At 33.0% G+C, this 22,681-nt stretch overlaps 3 protein-coding genes across 4 annotated transcripts; 2 read left to right on the forward strand and 1 right to left on the reverse strand.

The window, feature by feature from the left end:
- Positions 1-1,303: 1,303 nt before the first annotated feature.
- Positions 1,304-5,956, forward strand: LOC112521638. Of its 2 annotated transcripts, none has more exons than XM_025130612.1 (4): positions 1,304-1,424; positions 3,978-4,425; positions 4,507-4,732; positions 5,338-5,956. In XM_025130612.1, the coding sequence occupies exons 2-4, from the start codon at positions 3,991-3,993 to the stop codon at positions 5,835-5,837; spliced, it is 1,161 nt and encodes a 386-aa protein (XP_024986380.1). In that variant the 5' UTR covers positions 1,304-1,424; positions 3,978-3,990; the 3' UTR covers positions 5,838-5,956. The 2 variants fall into 2 exon arrangements, with proteins under 2 accessions (XP_024986380.1, XP_024986381.1); XM_025130613.1 differs by lacking the exon at positions 1,304-1,424 and adding an exon at positions 1,433-1,459.
- Positions 5,957-6,944: 988 nt separating this feature from the next.
- On the forward strand, positions 6,945-12,648 carry LOC112520919 (7-hydroxymethyl chlorophyll a reductase, chloroplastic). The gene is made up of 19 exons (XM_025129542.1): positions 6,945-7,039; positions 7,118-7,214; positions 7,363-7,447; positions 8,616-8,727; positions 8,986-9,070; positions 9,185-9,226; positions 9,332-9,410; positions 9,535-9,586; positions 9,689-9,751; positions 10,044-10,141; positions 10,834-10,869; positions 10,953-11,014; positions 11,141-11,168; positions 11,268-11,347; positions 11,444-11,513; positions 11,589-11,646; positions 11,813-11,877; positions 11,948-12,042; positions 12,118-12,648. The coding sequence occupies exons 1-19, from the start codon at positions 6,967-6,969 to the stop codon at positions 12,206-12,208; spliced, it is 1,371 nt and encodes a 456-aa protein (XP_024985310.1). The 5' UTR covers positions 6,945-6,966; the 3' UTR covers positions 12,209-12,648.
- Positions 12,649-14,737: 2,089 nt separating this feature from the next.
- Positions 14,738-16,458, reverse strand: LOC112520858 (probable indole-3-pyruvate monooxygenase YUCCA7). The gene is made up of 3 exons (XM_025129476.1): positions 15,754-16,458; positions 15,275-15,646; positions 14,738-14,965 (listed from the first exon to the last, which is right to left on the reverse strand). Exons 1-3 carry the CDS (start codon positions 16,456-16,458, stop codon positions 14,738-14,740), a joined length of 1,305 nt encoding a protein of 434 aa, XP_024985244.1.
- Positions 16,459-22,681: the final 6,223 nt, after the last annotated feature.

The following is a 22,681-nucleotide window of genomic DNA, read 5'->3' on the forward strand; positions in this document are numbered from 1 at the left end:
ATATACCTTTAATTTTTCATATCTATACTATATTATAAAGTATTTGACAAAAACTCTTAAAAACCATTTTTTATGCATGAAGTACTGTTTATTGATGCATATTACTTAAATTTCAAGATTACAAGTAAATTATGCGTAAATACAACTTACTAAAGCTCTTTCTTTAAATTCGTATAACTAACTGCAGATAAACATAATCAAATATAGGATAAACATTTTATTTTAAATATAAAAAAATTAAAATATAATTAGGATAGTCATTGAGTTCTAACAGAATACTTAATTATTATCTTTCTAAAAAACTATATTATTAAACCAAAAATAAAAAAATGAATTGCAAAAGTACACAAGAAAACGAGAAATTTTAAATGGTTAGTTTGATATTTATATCATTATTTTTCCAATTATTTATTATATATGTATATTTATATTTTATTCAAAAATAAAAACATTATTATTTTATCAAAATCACATAAAACCGTATTATAACATCGACTGAGACAAAAAAAGAAATAAAACGAAACATTAAAATCGAGATTTATTTCGCTGCATTGTGCGAATACCTTTCTAGTATAAAATAATAATGATTCAATCCAATAAAATAATCATTTCTATATCCCTACATTAAGTTTTAGAGAATTTTCTAAACTTGAAGTTTTTCAATGTTTTTATTTTAGAGAACAATATAAAAAATATATTGGAACACTAGAGAAAAATAAAATCTTTATTTTTTGTATTTTAAAGAATTTATCGAAGATGTTCTTGATGGTTGAGATTAAAACCGAGTAAAAATACATAACGTAAAATCATATTTGCAATAAAAAACTGTAAATACTTGAATAAAAAAAAGGATAAAGCATGGAAAAAAATTGCAATTTACTCAAACTTAAATTTTTTTTAGAGCATTTTCAACAGTTTCTCTAAAATGAATATATTTTAGAGAATTTTACTCCAAAAAATTCTTTAAAGTGGCATTAAGTGGGAGAGAAATGATGAAAATTGATATTTCTCAAAAAATAGGAATTTTTTTTTTTTTTTAATATCTACCAACAAGAATTCCTTGAAATTAAATGTTTAAGACATAAATAATATGTTATGAATTGTATGGAATAGTTTAATAATATGAATGAAATTGTAATTTTTAAAATGGAAAAACTTTATCAAAAATTCTGTTGAAGATTTTGTTTTTGATTGTATATTTTGGAGAATCTAATTATACAATTATAAAATTCATATCAAATGTGAAAATTAAAGTTTTGAATTTTTTTCCTATTAAATGTGAAATTAAATGCTATATTTATAGAATATATTTTAAATTTAAGAAAATGTGATTATGTGTCACTCTCTGCGGCCAAAACCCTAGCTGTTTCTGTGCATCTTGATTGTATCCGGTAGGTTTACCAGTCTCGTGGCTTTGATCGTCGGTAGGTTTAATCGCTCTCCGTCTTCTTTGTTCCTTGTAATTTTGCTTCATCTTCCCCACATTACTGCCGGTTGTATGGTTATTGGCATCATTTGTTAATTGATAGATGGAATTCTTCGCTAACCCCTGATCACTAGTCCTCTGTTGGCTAATTCACATTTCCAAATTGCATTCTGATTACCTCTAAAACTTGTTTCCACTTTTTCCTAATAGCTTATGATGTAATCAGTGCTTTATGTTGATGTACCTTCTAAATTGAACTTCAAATTTCGTAGTCAGCCATCCCAGAAAAAATAGAAGAGAATCGTATCACTTGTAATTTGTTTAAGTTTTAAAGATTCATTTTTTTGGTAATAAGTTTTCTACCTGCATTGAATTTATGAATGTTGAAACATTTTGTCAGTTTAGTCTTGTTGAGTGAGAGTGGTTAATGCAATGCTTGTTGAATTTCTTGAATCTTTATGACTTCTTATTCTGTTCTCCTTGTAAGGTCAATGTCTTGCTAGGTCCAAATGTTAAGAGTTTTGTCTTGCTATTGATGATTCATTGATTCTGTTTTCCTTGTTACCTCTTGATTTACTGTTATTGATTTTGCTTTACTTCGTGTTCTAGATTCTTAGTGCCCCCCTGATTTTTTGTGCTTAATTTAACTACTCTGTGTCACTCTCTGTCTATGTTTGTATGCTCCTCTGATAAACATGAGTGTTCTTGTGGCTCGTAGTAAGGTTGAAACTTAAAACCAAATTTTCTTTGGTGGTTTAAAACTAGGCCATCATATGGTCGTAAGATGATCAAGTCTCTTCTAAGATGTGGTGCAAGTATAAACAAGAGACATTGCCTTTCATTCCTTCCTTTTGTTCTTCTTCAAACTCAGGGAAAAAGCACAACGAAAGGGAAGTTAGAAATTAGTGGATAAGTAAAATGAGAAATAAAGGAAACAAGAAGTAATGGGTTATTGCAATAAGAACTTCAACTCATTCAAGCTATCAAATTGTTTTTGATTCAAGTTATACTCTTGATTAATATTTTGAATTTATCAACAATTTAGTAAGATAAAGAGCCTGCTATGGAATTTAGGTCATGGAAAACAAGAAGAATAAGAAAAAGTCGTAATGTTGGATTTATCTGAATTCAACTTCATATCATTTAAGTTCATTATAAGTGGCGTCATGGGGGTGTTTATACGATGTTTGGGAAGTAACGAAATGAATCAAGGATAAGTTAGAATAACTTGAATTTTCCAAATGAAAACAGAAAGCTTGGAACGAATGTGGACGGCAAAACCATAAGGGATATGACATAGGCCATATGTAGCATGCCCAAGTCATATGAGATACGACATAAGGGTATTACATTGTGGCATTACTTAGGGTGGATTGTTGTTTATGCCATTGTATGAAGTAATTTTCTCGTTGTTCAAGCACAGAACATAAGGGTATTATATTACGTGTTGGAAGCAAAAATGTGAAGATATTCTGCCTTCATAAAGATGGTCAAGGGATTTGCTAAGTTGTGACTAATGAGGGAGAAGAATGAAAATTCTCACAGGTATGCTAGAAGAAGAGGTTGTATGAACATCTCTCTGCTTTATTAGGTAGAAGTCAATGGATCAAGTGGAGTCCCATGTTTTGTTGTTGTTGTCGCTAGGGTGATTAAGACCATGTTTTGCTTCTTATGGGAAGGAACAGTTACCAGGATAACTCTCAAGTTAAACTGGATCTCATATAAGCTTTAGCTAGTAGGTGAACCTGTCCTATTGCTTAGAAGTGGTTTTGCAATTCAAAATGTGAATTGCTGGTGCTCACACCCTTTACATGACCATTTGTTGCTCTTGGTTGTTCTAGCCGGAAGGCCAGGATTATTAGGTTGGAGGTCATAGGCACAGATCTCTTAATTCATAACTCATAAGACACCAGCCTAAGCAAGTCTTGGGGTGTGGAGTATTTTTAATGGACTGGCTTCAAGTCAAGGTGTTGGTGATTTTAGTGAATCATTGGTTCACTTTATGTAATTGGATTCATAAGAGAATATGGGGTCGTTAGTTAAGCTATAACACGGACTAGGGTCGCAGACTTGTGCTAATTTGTATTGCTCTCAATCTTTAATTTTGTTGAAGGTTGGTCAAACAATTTATTCCCTTGCCAAAAGAAATATATTAGAAATTTCAAATTTAATTGAGATCAAAACATGACAATATTTTGCATATCCATTCCATATATATATGTATGTGCCTCCGACAACAGATATGCAACTGAACATTTTGACTGGAGAACAATGTTTAAGTGAACTTGTGAAAGGTCAAATATGTTGATTTATTTATGGTTGTGTGACCTTGCATTATGGCTGTGATAGATAGAAAATTGGACCTACTTTTGTCCAGAGAAAGTAATCAAGAACAAAATTCCATTGACATATTCTATCTTTAGAATTCGCCTCTTAGTTTTATGTTGTTGCATTTAGATATATGTTTTGTTGTTTGTATGTCTCTGATGATTTCCTTTGTAATTATGGTGATTGAAATTTTACGTGTTTACTAATTCCTACTGCACTCCAGGATTTGCTGTCTCATGGAGAGCTCCGATGATGAGAAAGATGGCCACTATGGTAAATGCATGGGCAATGGACCAAGGCCTACCTCTGCCAGTGGTACAAAATTTGTAGATGATGTTCTCAATGGTACCAATGAGCGTTGTTTAGAGAACTTTCGCATGGACAAACACGTTTTTTATAAGTTGTGTGACATATTACAAGCTAAAGGTCTACGCCACACTAGCCGAATAAAGATTGAGGAGCAATTAGCCATATTTATGTTCATTATTGGCCATAGCCTACGTACTCGGGCAGTACAGGAGCTGTTTAAGTACTCCGGGGAGACCATTAGCCGCCACTTCAACAATGTCCTGAATGCAATAATGGCCATTTCTTTAGACTTCTTTCAGCCTCCAGGTTCTGAAATTCCTCCAGAAATCCGTGATGATCCAAGATTTTACCCTTATTTCATGGTAATTTAGCATCTATAAATCACTTGATGATCCAATATTGGTTTAGAATTCTAATTACATTTGTCATGTGTAATATACTAGGATTGTGTCGGAGCTGTTAATGGTATACATTTCCCGGTAATCGTGGGTGTAGATGAGCAAGGACCTTTCCGTAACAAAAATGGTGTTCTTTCACAAAGTGTTCTGGCTGCATGCTCATTTGATATGAAGTTCCGTTATGTTCTAGCTGGTTGGGAGGGCTCAGCGTCAGATTTACGAATTTTAAGTTCAGCTCTTACAAGGCGAAACAAACTCGAAGTCCCTGAAGGTGATTTCAATCTTCCACATTTGTTCTAATGTGCATTCTTAGATTCTAAAATTATCTTTCTTTCTTAGAAAGAGATACCTTTTTGATCAAGTCCACATGGACCAAAGTTCAATCTCAAAATTGATATTGGCACTAAACCCCCCCTTCGGATTTTTAGACAGAAGAAAATGCAAATGTTGGTGTGGCCTTGGATCTACACTGAAATCCATGTCAATTTTAAGTTTGAAAGCTATAGGTCTTACGTAGAAAGTAAAGAATACCTCTTTCAGAGTAGGATCGGTATCATGTGGAACAGAACAAAACAAAAACTTGTTGTCCCATGTTTGGTGTGACAATTAGACTAGAACAGGACTAAGTCGACAACAATGCTGTTTTTTTGTCCCACCAAGTGGAACCAAAATCATCGAGATGAGACAAGATAGATAAATTACTAAATACTCGTGTTAAGTTAAAACCTTGTACAATTTTTTCACCCGCCTACCTCACTTTCACTAGTCCAGTCTGTCCGTGTACCAAATGCAGCCTGAACGGAGGGAGCAAATTCTTGACATATCAATTTGATTGTAACGTCATTCAAGAAATCTTGTTGGGTGGATGTAATGCAGGTAAATACTTCCTTGTGGATTCCAAATATGCAAACATTCCAGGGTTCATAGCTCCGTATGTAGACGCTCCAAATGGGTTAGTTGAATATGAAGGAGGATTCCAACCACAAGATGCCAAAGGGTTATTCAATCATCGCCACTCGTTATTGCGAAACATCAGTGACAGAACATTTGGGGCTCTAAAAGAACGTTTTCCCATATTGATGTCGGCTCCTCCTTACCCTTTAACAACACAGGTGAAGCTGGTGGTAGCAGCCTGTGCTCTACACAATTACATCCGCAACGAGAACCCAGATGACTGCATCTTCAAAATGCATGAACATGAAGAAGGTTGTGTTCCACAATTACTTGATTTTGAAAAGCCAGAGATGATGGTGAGTGAAATGGTGGACATAGATGTACCCTTTAATGCCCAAGAAATACAAGATACTTCACAATTGAGAGACTCCATTGCTGCTGAGATATGGAATGATTATGTTCATGATTTCCCAATAATCTAAGCTACCTTTGTTTATACAGCTTTTCTTTTTGCTCTTTGGTTTTAGCTTTAGATGGTACATATCTAACTTGATGTACTCTTTATTGATTCCATGAGAATATATAATATCAAATGGTAAAAGGATTTCTATATGGGTTTGCTTTTTAGAGTTCACCGGTTCAAGTCTTCTTAGCTCGAGGGTTTGTCTTAATTTCATGGCTTTGTGATAAGTTGGTCTGGATGTATATGGTTATAAAGTGATTTTTTACTTGGGGGCTGTTTGCCATCACAAACTGGACATGGATTTACTGCGTAAGGATTACCACCTCCACTTAACTTACCGGATAGAATTCTTGGTCATCAAAATAACATAATATCATACCTGGTACCGGGGTAAAATATCTAGTTAGTAAAATAGCAAAGTAATATTATTGATAAAAATAGTTAGTAAAATAGCAAAAGTAATATTATTGATAAAAATAAGAGGTGATAAATATTATTTGTCCTTTCTCAAAGTTTATCATCCATAAGGGTGTGTTTGGTATTCAAACAAGATAGAACATGACAGAACAATTGTTCAGCGTTTGGTAAAATGGAACTGGACATGACAAAGCATATCAAATGACCAATTTATCCTTGATGTGATGTTTATATCTTTTATTTATTTTGATTAATTTATGCAACTTATTAAATTATAATAAAATAAATATTTTTATAACAAAACATACTATTAGAAACGTCAAGACAATTAAAACGATACCAAAATAAAAAGTTTATTTAGTTTTCAAATTTTATCTTATACATTTTCTATATAAAATTATAATATTTAATAGACTACATAAATTAATTAAAATATAGATTTTATATAAAAGTAATATTTTGAGAACAATAAAAATAAAATGGAAGACATATTTGATGTTTTAGAAGAAAATTAAGTTTGATCTTCAGGATTATATCGATAAAATATAATTTTGAAAGAAAAAAAAAATGGACATAGCAAACACCGGTCTAAGAGTCCAACTTTCTTAATCGTCGTACGATGCCGTATGGATATGGATATTTCATATTTGTTTCTCTTGGCAAATATATGTGGCGGAAAAATATTATTATTGCTTCCACTTACACCACCAATACCATACCATACCATACCCATGGCTGTTTTCAGTGCCAGGCTCTGCTCGTTCCCCTTACAACGATCTATTATTTCAGCATCATCTTCTAAAGGTCTCCTCTGTGAGTTGTGCGTTTTTCAGAGCAAAATTGTTTTCAAATTCTAATGTGTTCGTTTGATGATAACTACAGATACAAATGGGAGTTCAGTAAAACTGAGAGACGACTGGAGACAGCGATCCAAACCCATACCTCCTGGCGGCACCTACCCAGCCAAAGACCAGTGCAGGTCCTCACTAATCTCTTTAACATTTTATTTTTTTTTGAAAAATGTCTTTACTTCAGTATTTGTCTAATGTTCTTCGTTTTTAGTAGTTTTATGATATTTTGGGTACTAAACAAGAATTAGGATTGCAAAATTCTTGTTGTTTATGCAGCAAGTGTGGGTTGTGTGATACTTACTACATTGCTCATGTCAAGAATGCTTGTGCTTTTTTGGGAGATGGGATGTCCAGAATTGAAGTGAGTTTACTTCTTCCTGATACTCTCTCCAATCCATCCTAGATATCCATTTTATGATTATTATTTCTCCCAAGAAAAGTTCTATTCAAAACTTAACATTTAGACAAGTACTCCCTCTTTTAAATATTTCACAAAGAAATGATAGTGTTCTTTATCATTTAGACAAGTACTCCCTCTATTGTTATCATTATCATTCCTATTCTCAGGAAGGAGTAGTATTTTTTTAAATTTTGAAAAAAGACCCTGCAACTGCATTACTGAGAACACTATGTGGGCGTTTGGTTCGCATAATGGAATTTTGTGGAATTGAAATCCATCAAAGGAATTTGACAAGGAATTTGACTTTGAGGGAATTGAATGGAATTTGATAGAATTTGACCACGCCTTTAGTTGTTAGGAATTGGAATGGGATCTCTTTAGAGAATTGGAATCTCCATCTTTGTTTGGGGGACGGTGGGGTGGGGGTTGTGACAGAGACAATAGTGGCGTGGTGGTGGGGAGGCGTGACAATGACAAGAGTAGCACGGTTGTGGTGGGGGTGTTGGTTAAAGTGGATGCAAAATGATGTAATTTCTATACCTTCACTTATGCCAACTGCCAAGGAATGATAATTCATTAATTTGTGGAATTTAAAGGAATTCAATGGATTCCATCCATTTCAATATGTGAACCAAACAAAGGAATTGATCATTCCAATTCCTTTGAAATCCTTTGAATTTTTGCGAACCAAACAACACCTGTATTTCTAAGATAGGAATAATAATGACAACATGGGAACAATATATCATTTCTTTGTGGAACTGAGGGAGTGAGGCATGTGAGGACCCATCTGCAATGAAATTGTAGAAGTGGTGGTGGCACTTATCTTTTTTTCAGAAAAAAGGAAGACACCGAGAATATGTAAAAAGCAGTGTAAAACTCTTATCAAGTGTTTGGAGCATCCATGGTGGAGTGGAGATGATAAAAGCAAGTGAACGTTGTAGTAGATAATTCGAATGCATCAAATAGGCCAGGTTTTGGCTTGTGACTTAATATGTAATTGAAAAACCTACATGCTTTGGTGGAAACTTCTTGTTCTCACATAGTTATCTATGTTGCAACAGTATTACATTATGAATGTGACATTTCGTAAAATATGTGTTTTAACCTGTTATGTTCTTTGCTTCAGGGGCAAGAACAAGTGGTTCATGGTCGAGGTCGGAATATTGATTCATTAGATGAAACATACTTAGGTGTCCATCAAGAGCTACTGTATGCTCGTAAGACAGAGCCTGTTGAAGGTAATATTTTGGGGCATTACCTTCTCATGAGAAAATATACCTTTGGGTGTCAATATAATCTTTATTCCTGTATATTTATTATTTTTAAGCCCTTACCCAAATATATATGCAAGCATTATGTCCATACAAAGGGGAACACACTTTCTTTTCCTTTTCCAAAATGGAGAAAACGCTATCTTTAACTTAAGTTGTTTACTCTTTAAGCCGAAAAATAATCTGCAGACCTGATTATTCCCTTCCATTGATTTATGATCGTAGGAGCTCAATGGACAGGGATAGTAACAACTATCGCAATTGAAATGTTGAAATCAGGCATGGTTGAAGCTGTTATTTGTGTTCAGAGGTAGTAGAATATCACAATATAATATATCTATTTACAAGCTTATTAAAGATGCTTTTTTCATTATGTGGTAATTTGTGATACTGTTTCAATGAGTTCTTGTTTGAATCATGAAAGCGATCCTGACGATAGACTATCCCCAAGACCTGTTTTGGCAAGGTATATGAAAAAATTCATGCTGATTTTTTCAAAGTTGCACAGAGCTGATGAAAACATAATCCCACACCTTTTCAATATCTTTTTCTGTGTTTTCCATTGTAATAGGACCCCTGAGGAAGTTCTAGCAGCAAAAGGTGTTAAGCCAACATTGTCTCCTAACCTTAATACACTTGCTTTAGTTGAGGTAATCCGTCACCCCTCCCCATTCTTGGGAGAAAACTAACTCGCATGAGTTTAGCGCTTCAACCAAGCATCATAAGAGTTGTATGCTTATTTTTTTCTTACATATTGTTTTCCTTGTAAGACAGGCAGCGGGTGTGAAGCGTCTACTTTTCTGTGGTGTCGGGTGCCAAGTACAAGGTATGGCCCGCTGTGTTTTAATCTGGGAATATATTTTCCCCTTAATTTACTTCGTTCTTGTAACTTCACTTTGGTAATGCAGAGTAGTTTCTTAACCTGCAGCACTACGATCAGTGGAGCAACATTTGAACTTGGACAAGCTTTATGTGCTAGGGACTAATTGCGGTTTGTACCTTTTTTGTTACTAGGCAAAGCATTTTGATAACTACCCATATCAATGTTCTTTTGACTGGCCATGAAGCATGAATGCTGATATGGGAGATGGCTTATTTCGTGTTTGCCAGATATGGCTTGAATTACTAACACTTCCTGATGTGCATGTGTTTTGCAAAATGATGCGTTTCTAGTTCTTCATGATATATGATTGAATGCAAGATCTTATCTCTTTGATATTACAGTTTGCTTCATTTTCCATGGGTGTATCTTACTAACATTTTGTTTATAATTTGTGTTGTAGTGGATAATGGAACACGAGATGGCCTTGATAAGTTTCTAAAGGCTGCTAGTACAGACCCAGAAACAGTTCTCCATTATGAGTTTATGCAAGATTATAAGGTATTGACAGTCATTATACTATCTGCAACAACTCTAATATTATTACTTATCATGCCCCCAGCTTCTCTCTTCCTTACCCCCTGTTTAAGGACTTAAATGAGTTCCGAGATGATTGTACACATTTGTTATGACATCAATTTATATGTGACATTTGTAGTTTTAGCATGATGAATTGAAGTTCACGAGTCTTGAAATATAGTCTGTTATTTCATTGAGAATCGAGGCTGCATATTAAAAAGTCTTAGGGGGCTGTTTGGTTGGTTCCATTAAGTCCTGTATTGATAAAGTGTCTGTGTGGATTAATCTGTCTGTATAGATTGAGAAGGTTTTTGTTTGGGAGGGTTTTTTCATAGAAGGAAGGAGCGTGTTCTTTTAATTGGAAGGGGAAGGTCTGGAAAAAACTTGGCTTTCTCCATTACACTCCTCCCTAGTACTTACTGAATAAGCCACTTTCTATATCATTAAGCCACTACCAAACTGTTACGTATAGCTGACTGAATAAGTTGTGAGTCTCATTAAGCTCCTTAAGCTACTAACAAACATGCCCTTACTCTGTTTGCTTACTTTCTTTACTTATCAATATCCTCTTAAATATGATGATTCCTGTGTTATCTACAATGAGTAGAGGGTCACCTTTTTGTTCTTGATGCATAAAGATATAACCTTTGGTTACATTATTTCATGCTTGATAGGTCCATTTAAAGCATTTGGACGGTCATATTGAAGAGGTATAGGGCAAATAATCTTTCACATTGTCTTTTGAATCCAATTAGCATTTTGTTTCATCCAACTTTAAATTTAACTAAAGCAGGTTCCATATTTCTCTCTGCCAGCAAATGATTTGGTTGATGTTATAGCTCCATCCTGCTACAGGTAATTACTTCTACACGTTTCTTTAATCTGCAGAGAGGTCCCAAGAGCAATTAAAGATTCTATTCTTAATGCTCGTTCTTTTGCTGTAGTTAATAAATATGCTGCACCTTTCTTTCTGTTTTGCAGTTGTTTTGACTACACAAATGCATTAGCTGTAAGGTCTTTTTTCTGTCATTAAAGGGGACACCGAAAAGACAATGTTCTATAGTTTTCAGTGTCCTAGAAATCAATGTTTCACTAATTGGCTATTCAGGATTTGGTGGTGGGATACATGGGGGTACCGAAATATTCTGGAATCAGCATGACACAACATCCCCAATACGTTACAGTGAGGTGAAGAATGGTCTCACACCTCTTTATAGTTTCTGTTGTGTTCCATTTTAGTCTAACCCGCCTACGTTAGCTTAGAAGTGATCATTCAACTTGCAGAAATGAACGTGGAAGAGAAATGCTGAATTTGGTGAAGAATCTATTGGAGATCACCCCTACTACAACTGGAGTAAAATGCTAATCTCTTTTTGTTATGTGGACTTTCATTTCAGATGCAAGTAATAACCAGAATTGTTTACTTCAGGGGGAGAGACGTCCTTTTGTTATGGAAACTGTGAAGGCAGACGATAATGCTAAGCTTGGTATTATCGTATCTTATCTCTTTTCTTATTATAGTAATCCTGAGCCTTAGAACACAAATGATTCATTAGAAATTTATTACATATCAGAATTTGTGGTGCCTTGACTTCTGTTGTCTTGCTCTAGAAACTTGGTTCATTATGTTTTATATATTTTCCCCATTCTCAGGAAAGGGTCCTGCTCAGCCTGCTCCAAAGTTCATCGGAAACATTATTGCATTTATTCTAAATCTAGTAAGAGTTTTTGTGAAACTATAAATTAATACAAAACACAAAGCATTCTAACTTGCTTTTGCCTTTCCAGATTGGGCCAAAAGGTCTGGAATTTGCGCGCTATTCACTGGATTACCATACCATCAGAAACTATTTATATGTGAATCGCACATGGGGAAAAGAAAGGTATATTTCTGAAGTCTTTTCTGCCCAGACAAGTAGTGAGAAGTTGCATTTGATTTCATAATCTGATGAATGCAGAGCTGATAAACACATGCCATCATATGCAAAGAAACTTGTGGCCATGTATAATGAGAAGGGTGAGATTGATCAGATCCTTTCTAGCAAATGATGATTTTGATGGGAAATTTGGGGATGTTTTGATGTGAGTGAGGTCATGGCCACTTGATAGAGATCTTAAAAATGAAGCCAACATTTTGCACATGCCCTTATGGCCACATTTGGTCATAAGTTGTGTCTAGTAAAGATTTGTATCCGGAAACAGAATGTCAAAAAACATTAGATGTCCATCTCTGCATGTTTTGAATCTACAGTATGGGCATTCATGTGGGTTGTCTGTATCTATAATGATAAATACTTGATGGGGACAGGTAGAAGCCATCCAACATTGAGTAGTGAAGAAAAATTTGATTCAAGTTTCTTGTTAGTGACTTGTTAGTGTCAAAACAATAGATCCAACTTTGGTCATGAGTGTCTGAATGATTTTGTTTGACAATTGCGACTTGTTTTTGGACTTTTAAAGTCTTAATGGAAACAACTACTCTACTCTTTGTGGTAAAGGTCAGATGTACATTTACCCACCGCCATACTTTGAATTGAGATTTAATAGGTCTGTTTGGTAAGGTCTTGACTGTCGAGTAGACGAGCCATGATCGTTTAAGTTAAGTTATAGAAACATGGGTTTGACTTTGTTTCTTGTAAAGAATTATGTTGACTACCCATATAAACCAACTTGATAAAAAATGTTATCTAAGCTGTGTCCTTTTCCCATATATAAAAATTGAATCTTTTATAATAAGGTTGGTGCAAGCCAACATAAGTTTGATCTTACTGTAATCATAATAAAAGCAAGATTGCCGACCCATAAATGGGGTTTGCAAGTGATTAATGAATAAGCATCCATTTACAAGAAAAGAGGGAAAGTGGTTATAAAGTCCTTCACTTCAACCCCCTTTAATTTCAATTGCAGACAAAAGATTTCCAAAGAAGTCAACATGGTAACACATCATTTCATAACAATGGCAAGTGAGACTTTGTTCTTAAGTCAAAGTCAAAGGGATCATACATCATGTTAAAAAATGGTTTACAGAAGTCAAAGGGTTATAACTTTAAATACAAGTCAAAGGGTGGTTGTAATTATCTTGTTTACTTCCATAACTTTTATTTTTCTTAAGTAATGATAACTACATTATGCCAACCATTTAATCCCCACTTTGTCTTTTTCCATGTTGTCAAAATTGTTTTTCTCAAAACTTCATAAAAAGTCAACATAATTAACTAAAAGTCATATTGCACTAATCACAAAATTAAAATTTCTAAAGGAATTTGTATATAATGTGGACATGTGTCATCTCATTCTATCAAAGAGGAGCAAACCAAAGATGGTGAACCAAAAACAAAAAGAAAAGAAAAGTGAGAAAAAATATCGAGTATATATATTCAAAACATATATAAAGCATGTAATTTAAAATACACATGGTAAATAAGGCAAAAAAAAAAACACATTCCTAACCTAGACAGCTAGAAAAATGGAGTTAGAGATGCACAAACCGATCGACCCTCAAACTAGTCCCAACCTCCCAGTAACTCGTCGCAATCTAAATTGGTCTTCACGAGAAAACACCTTAAATCTTAATTGATTATAACTGTTCCCACTCGTCCATTCACTAGTATTTTTTTTGTCACTTCTTTAATAAAATTTTGGTTTCCGGCAATTTCTTGGTTCAAAAACTTTAAAATATGATGTTTCTTTCGTGTGAATTGTATTTGTATATGGTATTACGAGATATTTGTTGAATTCCTAGAAAAGTTTAAACTTTTTCTTAAACTGTATGATTAAGTTGTATTTAGCAAGACAAAATTAGTTTGATAAAAAAAAAAGAAAAAAAGAAATTTGAATCTATTTCTTTAACGAGTCTTGTAGCATAATTGCCTCACTAGTCCGGCATCCCCTTACTTGGTCCCAAATGTCGTATGTCTGGATGGTGCTTGTGTTATGAGATAGATTCAACAAGTATAAGAAAAGAAACGGTGGACCCATTTACCATATGAATTGGATCACTTTTGGTCCACTTCTATTTATTACAATTATGGACCCTTTTGTTGTGTCTTCACCTCACTCCTTACAAAAAGGGGGTATATTTGGAATGTTGCATATTTAATTTGTAATATAATATGGGTGAGTTTAGTAAATCCTTTTATAAAATGTGACAACATAATACCCATATTTATATTATATAAGACAATAAATCAAAAAATAAACTTTTGACATGACTTTGGTCATAGGGTAATCGCATGAACATAGTAAGTTCATAAGTGTTCTTGCTATTTTCATAAAATGATACGGTTCTTTTTTGAACATGTCTTTATAAGAATATGTCTTATTATAACATGTAATTCAGTATTAAAAATCTCATTATTTGTAAATATTATACAACAAAATAGAAATACAAAAACATTAGTAATTAGAAAAAAGCCTCATCATCCTTTTTTTTTTCTGTACAAAATCCCCGAAAGGACCCTAGGCTCTAACCGGAGAGGGCTGCCCTCACTTTTTTCTTTACCTTTGTTAACATTTTTTGACGGTCAACTTACCACAGTAAAAAAGTCAAAAAAAAAAAAAAAAAAACTTTTTTTCTTCCTACTTATTGCATCTTCGATCACATGAAACGGTGACGTAATGGTTGGTTTGTGATCTGGTTTCTTGATTCCAAGTTTTGGCAATGTCTTGTGAGACTCTAATGGCATCAAAAGATGCACCAGACAGACCTTTCTTTGTGAACCCAACTGCATATAGCCCTGATTTACCTTTCCACCCTTCTGGAAACGGCGTCGTTGGCATCCCTTCTCCTGAAAACAAATCATTTTCCTGTATAGAAAACACACAAAATGGAACTCATTACACCAAAGGGTATAATTGGTATTTCAGTTTCTTTAGTTGAAGAACCTATAAAGACCAAAACTACCAGAAGTCAATCTCTTTGCTTGAAACAGACTTGACATCAAATAAAATTAAAAAAAAGAAAAAAACAGAGTATCTAGTCATCTACAAGAAATCCAACTTCCATAACTGTCACATGAATCGATATACTCTTCAGATAATATATATATATATATATATATATATATACATTTGTTTCTTCTGGAGATAAAGACTAAATTTTATAAAAGCTGTTACCTTTAGCCATGAAGGAACGTTGCTGCAATACCCAGTTGCCAAAATAACTGAATCTATTTCAAGATTTTCACCATTGACGAGCTCGACAAGACCCCTTGAAAACTTCTTGATTCCAGGAACTATCTGAATTTTCCCAGATTTGATTTTCTTTAATGCACCAATATCCAGAACAGGGGTTTTGCCATGGGTGTTCTTGAGCTCCAATGGGCCCATTAATGGCCTCTTTATACCGTATTTTTCTAAGTTCCCGAGAGTCCATGTCGCAAGAATCAGCAGGATTTTATCAACCATCTTTACTGGCAACCATTTCATCAACGAAGTTGCCAATTCGAAAGTTGATCTCCCTGAAATTTCCCTTGGTAATACATGAACCTGTAATTCAAAACCAACAGAAAAAAACTCAGCTTTAGTTTTTTCATTTTTAAGATTGTGTTGGGTGAATTTTGTAGTTATTTATGAAAGTTTTATATGAAACTCACCGAGCTTCGGACCACCATGAATGGAAAAGCATTGTGGTGGCAAAGATCAAGAGAGACTTCCATGCCGGAGTTCCCACATCCTATGACCAAAACTCTCTTTCCTTCATAAGCCTCGCCAGACCGGTAGTCACAAGCATGCATAACATGACCACCAAACTCATCCAACCCTTCGAAATCCGGTTCAACTTTCTCTGCATTCTCCCCTGTCGCCACCACCAGCCACCGACATATGTACTCAACCTCACCGTTATCCGCCACCGTCCTAACCCTCCAAAGCCCACAACTCTCATCATACTTAGCCGACTGAACAGACTCATTGAACCTGGGGCTAATCTCAAACTTCTTAGCATACGATTCAAGATAGTCGATAAACTGATATTTCGAAGGATATTCTGGAAAATTTGGTGGGAAGGGGAAATAGGGTAGCTGGCAAAACTGTTTAGGGAGATGGAGTTTGAGTCGATCATAAGTCTTGTTTTGCCAAAGAGACGCAATGCAGTCTGCGCGGTCCAGGATCACAAAGGGAACCCCTTGCTGCCTGAGTCCTGCGCCAACTGCGAGACCAGAAGGACCTGCCCCGACTATGACTGGCCCGTTCACAAGTATGCATCTCCGGGAAAACAAGTCTCCCTGTTGAAGAGGTTGCTGAACCATGGTTGGCAAATGATGATGATCAAGATTGATAGTAGTGCAGGCGCAGTGCATCAAAAATATATAATAACGAGTGAATGCAAACAGTCTAGGTTTGTTTCCAATTAATTATTGAAGTTGAAGTGGAGAGATAGAAGGGAATAGGAAAACGTGTGGAGGGGGTGAGTGTGTGATTCAGAGGTATAAATAGGGGTGGAGTTGGCCACAAGAGCTGCATGTGATTGGGATATTGGAAACTGATAGGCTTAAGATGGTCATTTTCTGAAATCAAGATTGATATATTTGACACTGGTATCATGGACCAATGGATGGATATGTAGCCATTCTTTCCTGAGAATAAGAGTGATATGTATATATCGTACTTATATATAATTAAAGTCGGAACAAGTGTACGTATAGGGCAAAGTGAAGATGATGAAAAAGAAGCTAAACGACGGAAGGGTCCATGAAGATAGCATAAATTGATTGGACAGAAGGAAATCGAAAAAGTGTGACCACAATTTAGCTCTGAAATGGTGAGGGTTTGTTTTTGAATAACATGATTAGTTAATCTGTGTTGCTTTGCTAAGTTTAGGCAATCATGTTGGGAGGCATATGATTAATGAGAACAAGAGCCATAGAGTGAACTATTTATAATTAATTCTGTACCAAAACCAAAAAGATTATCAATTAACATAAATTAATGCAACTATTTAATTAGTCCTTATCACCCAGCTACCATGCACTAATCTATGAATTTGAACCTCCAAAGCTATTTCTTGTACCAAGTTTGGCCAAAGGACTACTTAATGGTTGCATTAGAGCGCACACACACACACACACACATATATATACATATATATAGTAGCTTTCATTTCTATGGCATCTTCTTCCCTTGATCACACACCATCATGTACTACCATACATGGAAAACCGTGATATATATATTATGTCGTCATAATTCAAGTGTATTCACATGGAACTCACACATAAATTCTAGTGGGCATGCGTGCATATATATATATATACACAGTTTTAGGGACTTGCATGTACAATTACACACAAGACCATAATATATATATATATATATGTATGTATCTCTTTAATTTATTTATCATGAATATAATAGTTTTAAATGAGATATCGATTTGGTTGTTTAATTAGCTATAGCAGAATGATGGAAGGGCCATATGATTCTTGGCAACAACCATGCATTTGGGAACTGCCAAACAACTCTACATTTATTTCCTTTATAATACACCACTAAAAGATTCATCATTAGTTTTGAACATTAAAATAGTTAAAGCTACAAAGGGATGCATCATATAAGTTTGGCTTTCAAAAGTGGGAAATATATTAATATTCCATAAGCTAATTATTATTTTTCCCCAAGATTGTTTCTGGTAATCCATTGGCCTACACAACCAAACTACCAGCTTCTTCTAAACCACAAGTTCTATGCATTAAGTAATTAAACACTTTTAACTAATTAATCACTCTTATATATATTTATGTTGGAATTTGGGACCAAACTAACAACGTCAATGAGGTATTGTATCATGCAGCATCCAACAGGCAGGCTTCCTTAATTAATGTCCATGTGATCGATTGAGCCATGCAGCTAGCTAGCGAGTGCGATAGGATTAACTAGTGGGGTCACGTGGAGAGTATATATGAAACCGTATTTGGAACTTGGGGGCTCACTTCCGTATTCAAAATCAAAATAATTTAGGCATGAACCACACACACATATATATGTATATACATATACACACACCTAACTAGCTCCCGGTATTCAAAATTGAAATTTACATTAATTGTAGAGTGGTTTTTGTAGGTAGAATTGCAGTGGCACATATAATAACATTGGACCACTCTCAAATCCTCACATACATTGAAAATTGCAGCAACCCATGTATGAAAACTCAAACTATATACAAAAAGTTGATCATCATCCATCCATCCATCCATCCATACATGCATTGTATATGTTTATGCAAGCTAATAATCTTGATTACACTTTATTTTTATAGATTCAATCATAAAGTAGTGTGGTATATATATATATATATATATATATATATATATATAGTGGGCATAGAGGGGTGGGGGTGAAGTCACATATATATATATATATATATATATATATTAGCTTATATATATATATATATATGTAGGTAGCTAGCTAAAGGTAGTTTGCATGTGCTTGAAACAATTGGCTTTGTGAAACACTCATTTCCATGTAATAAGATGATATATTAAGTAATGTTAGCCTGTTTTTATAGATTTTGATTACATGATATCATAGTTTATTTATTTTTGATAACTTGGTAAATAAATATGTAAAAGTTAAATCCAAAATCAAGATATTTAAATTGAATTTGAGAGGAGAAGATAATATTTGGATAAATTGTTAAATTTCAAGAATACAACATGAAATATTAATTACAAATTATGAATGCATAAAAGTAATGGTTTGAGTGAAATCATGTTAAAATATATAGTAAATTGTGTTTTGGTGAAAAAACAGGAAGAGTAGATGATGCAAATGCTACCCATGCATGTATGGGTTATCATTTACAAATTTCCAGCCTCCAGCCAGCCCACCTACATATATTATACTACTACTACAGTACTACTGCTGCTGCTGCTATTATATTAACTTAATTTTGTCATTCCAATAAAACCCTCCATCAACTTTTTACTTGCAAAAGTTATAAAGTAGCATACATATTTATGTGTTATAAATTCTATGAAAACTTATTTAAAAAAACAAATTTTTAAATGATTTTTGTTCATCAAATATTAGAATTTAAGATATTGTTTCACATATATTTGTTTCATAATGTGATAATTTCACATGTATTTCTTTCTATCATATGAATATTTTATATATATATATATATATATATATATATTATAATAGTTTATTATTCGTGATATATTTTAATAAAATCTATGTTTAAAGTAGAAACCTCCTCTAATATTGCCTATGCATACACATCGCACATATAATATAATGCACATAATTTATGCATACATGTCATTGAATCATATATATATATATATATATATATATATATATATATAGAATAGCCTTTTTATCTGAACATATATATATATATAGTATTAAAAGAAATAAAAATCTTTAAACACATTAATTTGTAATACCTTAAAATATAAATTAAGTAATAGTTTGATCCAATAACTTTGAGAAAGTTGTTGGTGAAGCCATAACTTGTGAGGCTTACAAGAATTATAATTTTGTATCGATGTAGGAGGGGTTGTTGATCAAAATGAATATTTATTATAAAGTAAATAAAAAAAGAAAACTATTTTAGAGGAAATTAATATATAATAATAATGATGAAATGAAATTATGTTTGTAGACCTCTAATCTAATTAAATTCAATTCAATTGTATGTCCTTTAAAAGTAATTAATTAAATCGACCCCCACTTATTGTTTTAATTCTTTACTCATTTTCTTTTATATATAAATATAATTTCCTCAACAAAACCTATATACCTTCTCATTTTTATAACACTTAATTAATTTACGTAGTAGTAATAATCTCATGAAAAACTTAATTAACATAAATTTTCAAAATCACTCATCTTTTACTTAATTATTTTTGGTTCATTAAATAAAAATATCTTTTATATATACATATATTATTTGAAATATGGAGAAATTAAAACAAAAGATGGATTTACATTAAAATAAGAGTAAATAATATCAAAATCTAATTAAAAGATATTTTTATATAATATTAATTAATTAATTAAAATGATGGAGGGTGAAGGTAGGGGCATTGTAGAAATAAAATCCGAATATGTGTTTTGGGTTGCATGGCATGGCATGGCATGTGAGCCAAAGACGATAAGATTAAAAGGGGGTGGGGGTGGGGGTTCTAATCTAACCTAACCTAATCCAACCCAACCTCGTCTTAGTGGAACTCTAATCATTTATTTCCCTTTCTTTATTAATTATAATTATTAATTATAATTATGATATATCAAAAAGTAAAAGTCCACTTTTGGTCCTTCCCATTTGTTATTTTCAACCTTTTTCTTCTCTCAACTTCATACAGATTTGTCCCTCACGTTTCTCCATTCTCAATGAATTTCGTCCCTCCTTCTAACGACCGTTAAGTACTCTAATTTAATGACATGCATGTATTTTACTCATTTTCTTAATCTAATCCAAACCACAAAGCAAAGTCACATGGATCAAAGCATAAGGAGGAAACCACATCTCCGACCAACACAACAGACCTTCCATCTAAAGAAACCAGTTACACCATCTTTTTTCAACACGTACACATCTTTGGTGACGATACATGAATGGTACTAAAATAGAGACACATGGACGATGACAGTGGAGACGATCACATGGGCGAAACCACAGGGACATTTGCTATTGAGTTTTATTTCGGTGACGGTGATGGTACTCATAGAAGAGGGGATCTCGGTGACAGTCATGGTAGTCGTATTTAATTTCTCTTGTCAGTAATGGATAAAGGGATGCCATAGTGACGGTCGGAAGGAATAAATCATTTGGTTCCTGTGTGTATATATCAAGTAAAATGACTACAATACCCCTCATTAAAATATTAACAGAAAAAATTAACGACCGTTAGAAGGAAGGAATAAATCATTTGGGAATCGACAAACATGAGGGACAAATCTGTTAAAAAAAAAAATAAAGGACGAAAACCATTAAAATTGTGAAACATTAGGGATCAAAAATAGAGTTTACTCCTAAATCATCAAATTAACTAGTACCAAAAGGAAAAAAAAAAACCATTTTACAAATAACTAATTTCTTATTCGTCAATTCATTTCAAAAACATATTCATAACTTATATAATGACACCATATATACATATAATATAAACCTTTTATTCCCATTAAAACAATCATATTTGAAGCGTTTTATAATTAAAGATTTGGATGGGTTTCTTATAATCTATAAATACTACATTCGTGGTTCTTGGATTATCATGTATGAAAAGATGGAAATAAAACAATCATATTTTAGATATTTCCTTGATAACAAGTGTAATAGGGAGGATATTAATTAATATTAATATCAATGACGAGGTATTTAATATAAAGCTAAAAATACCAAGTATAATGACAATTATTAAAATAAACGGCAAATATATAACAACATTATCATTATATATATATAATTTGTATGTGTATATATATGTATATATATATATATATATATATATATATGTTAGTTGATTGCGAAGGAGGTATTTATTGACATTGGATTTGACATAAAACTGGGGATTGAATTAACGAATGAGGACTAATTCCGTAAACGAAACCAGATTCAATGGAAAATCTTAATTGCAATATTTGTGCTTCATGCTTTTGAGCAACTATTTACTTACAAAATTAACCCTATAAGAATTCAATTCCTTGTGAAAATTTAAATATATAAAGAAAGTGGATGAGTCATGTGATTGTGATTTGTGGCCATGGCCGTGTTTTGTGTGCAACCATACATTGAACTCTTTTCTGTTCATGCACTGTATCTGTATTTAGACTCCACTTGTAAATATCTAATTTCTAAACCACAACATTAATTGAATATCTAATTTGTGTCATATTTAAATTAACCACGAGAATTTAAACAACAACATATATATACTTAATTAATGAATATGTCGTATATCTCGTTACAAATAAACTAACTATATTAATTAAATGATCTATAACCTAATGTCTAGACGTATTATTAGTTACAATAATCATAGAGAATTAAACATATATAGCTTCTTCCTTAAACAAAAGAATTGAAGAAGAATATATATATATATACAATTCCACAATAAAATATAAAATGGTAAATGCAATATTTGATATTTTTATAGTTGGATCTACAAAGATTCACTACTTTTTAATTTGTTTTTCATTTTTTATGTAACATAATATATATATATATATAAGATTAAGAACAAGGACCAGCTTAAAAGAAGTCAGACCATTTGGTCAACTTCATTCACATTCACATTCACATTCACATTCACATCCACATTCACATGCATGTGTAATTAAATTAAATTAAATTAAATCATTTAATTGCTAACAATGTTTTTCTATTAATAGTCCAATACTAAATATATGCCATCCCTAATCATAGCACCCACACACCACGTCATACTTTTTATATCACTCACTCATATATAATATATATATTTTAAGTGTCATAATTGAAATATATATATATATAATATATATATAGTACTTGTATCATTTAGTTAAAGTGTTTAAAAACTAATC

Source organism: Cynara cardunculus, assembly GCF_001531365.2.
Source record: "Cynara cardunculus var. scolymus isolate 2C chromosome LG 11, CcrdV1, whole genome shotgun sequence".
NCBI classification, from domain to species: domain Eukaryota; kingdom Viridiplantae; phylum Streptophyta; class Magnoliopsida; order Asterales; family Asteraceae; genus Cynara; species Cynara cardunculus.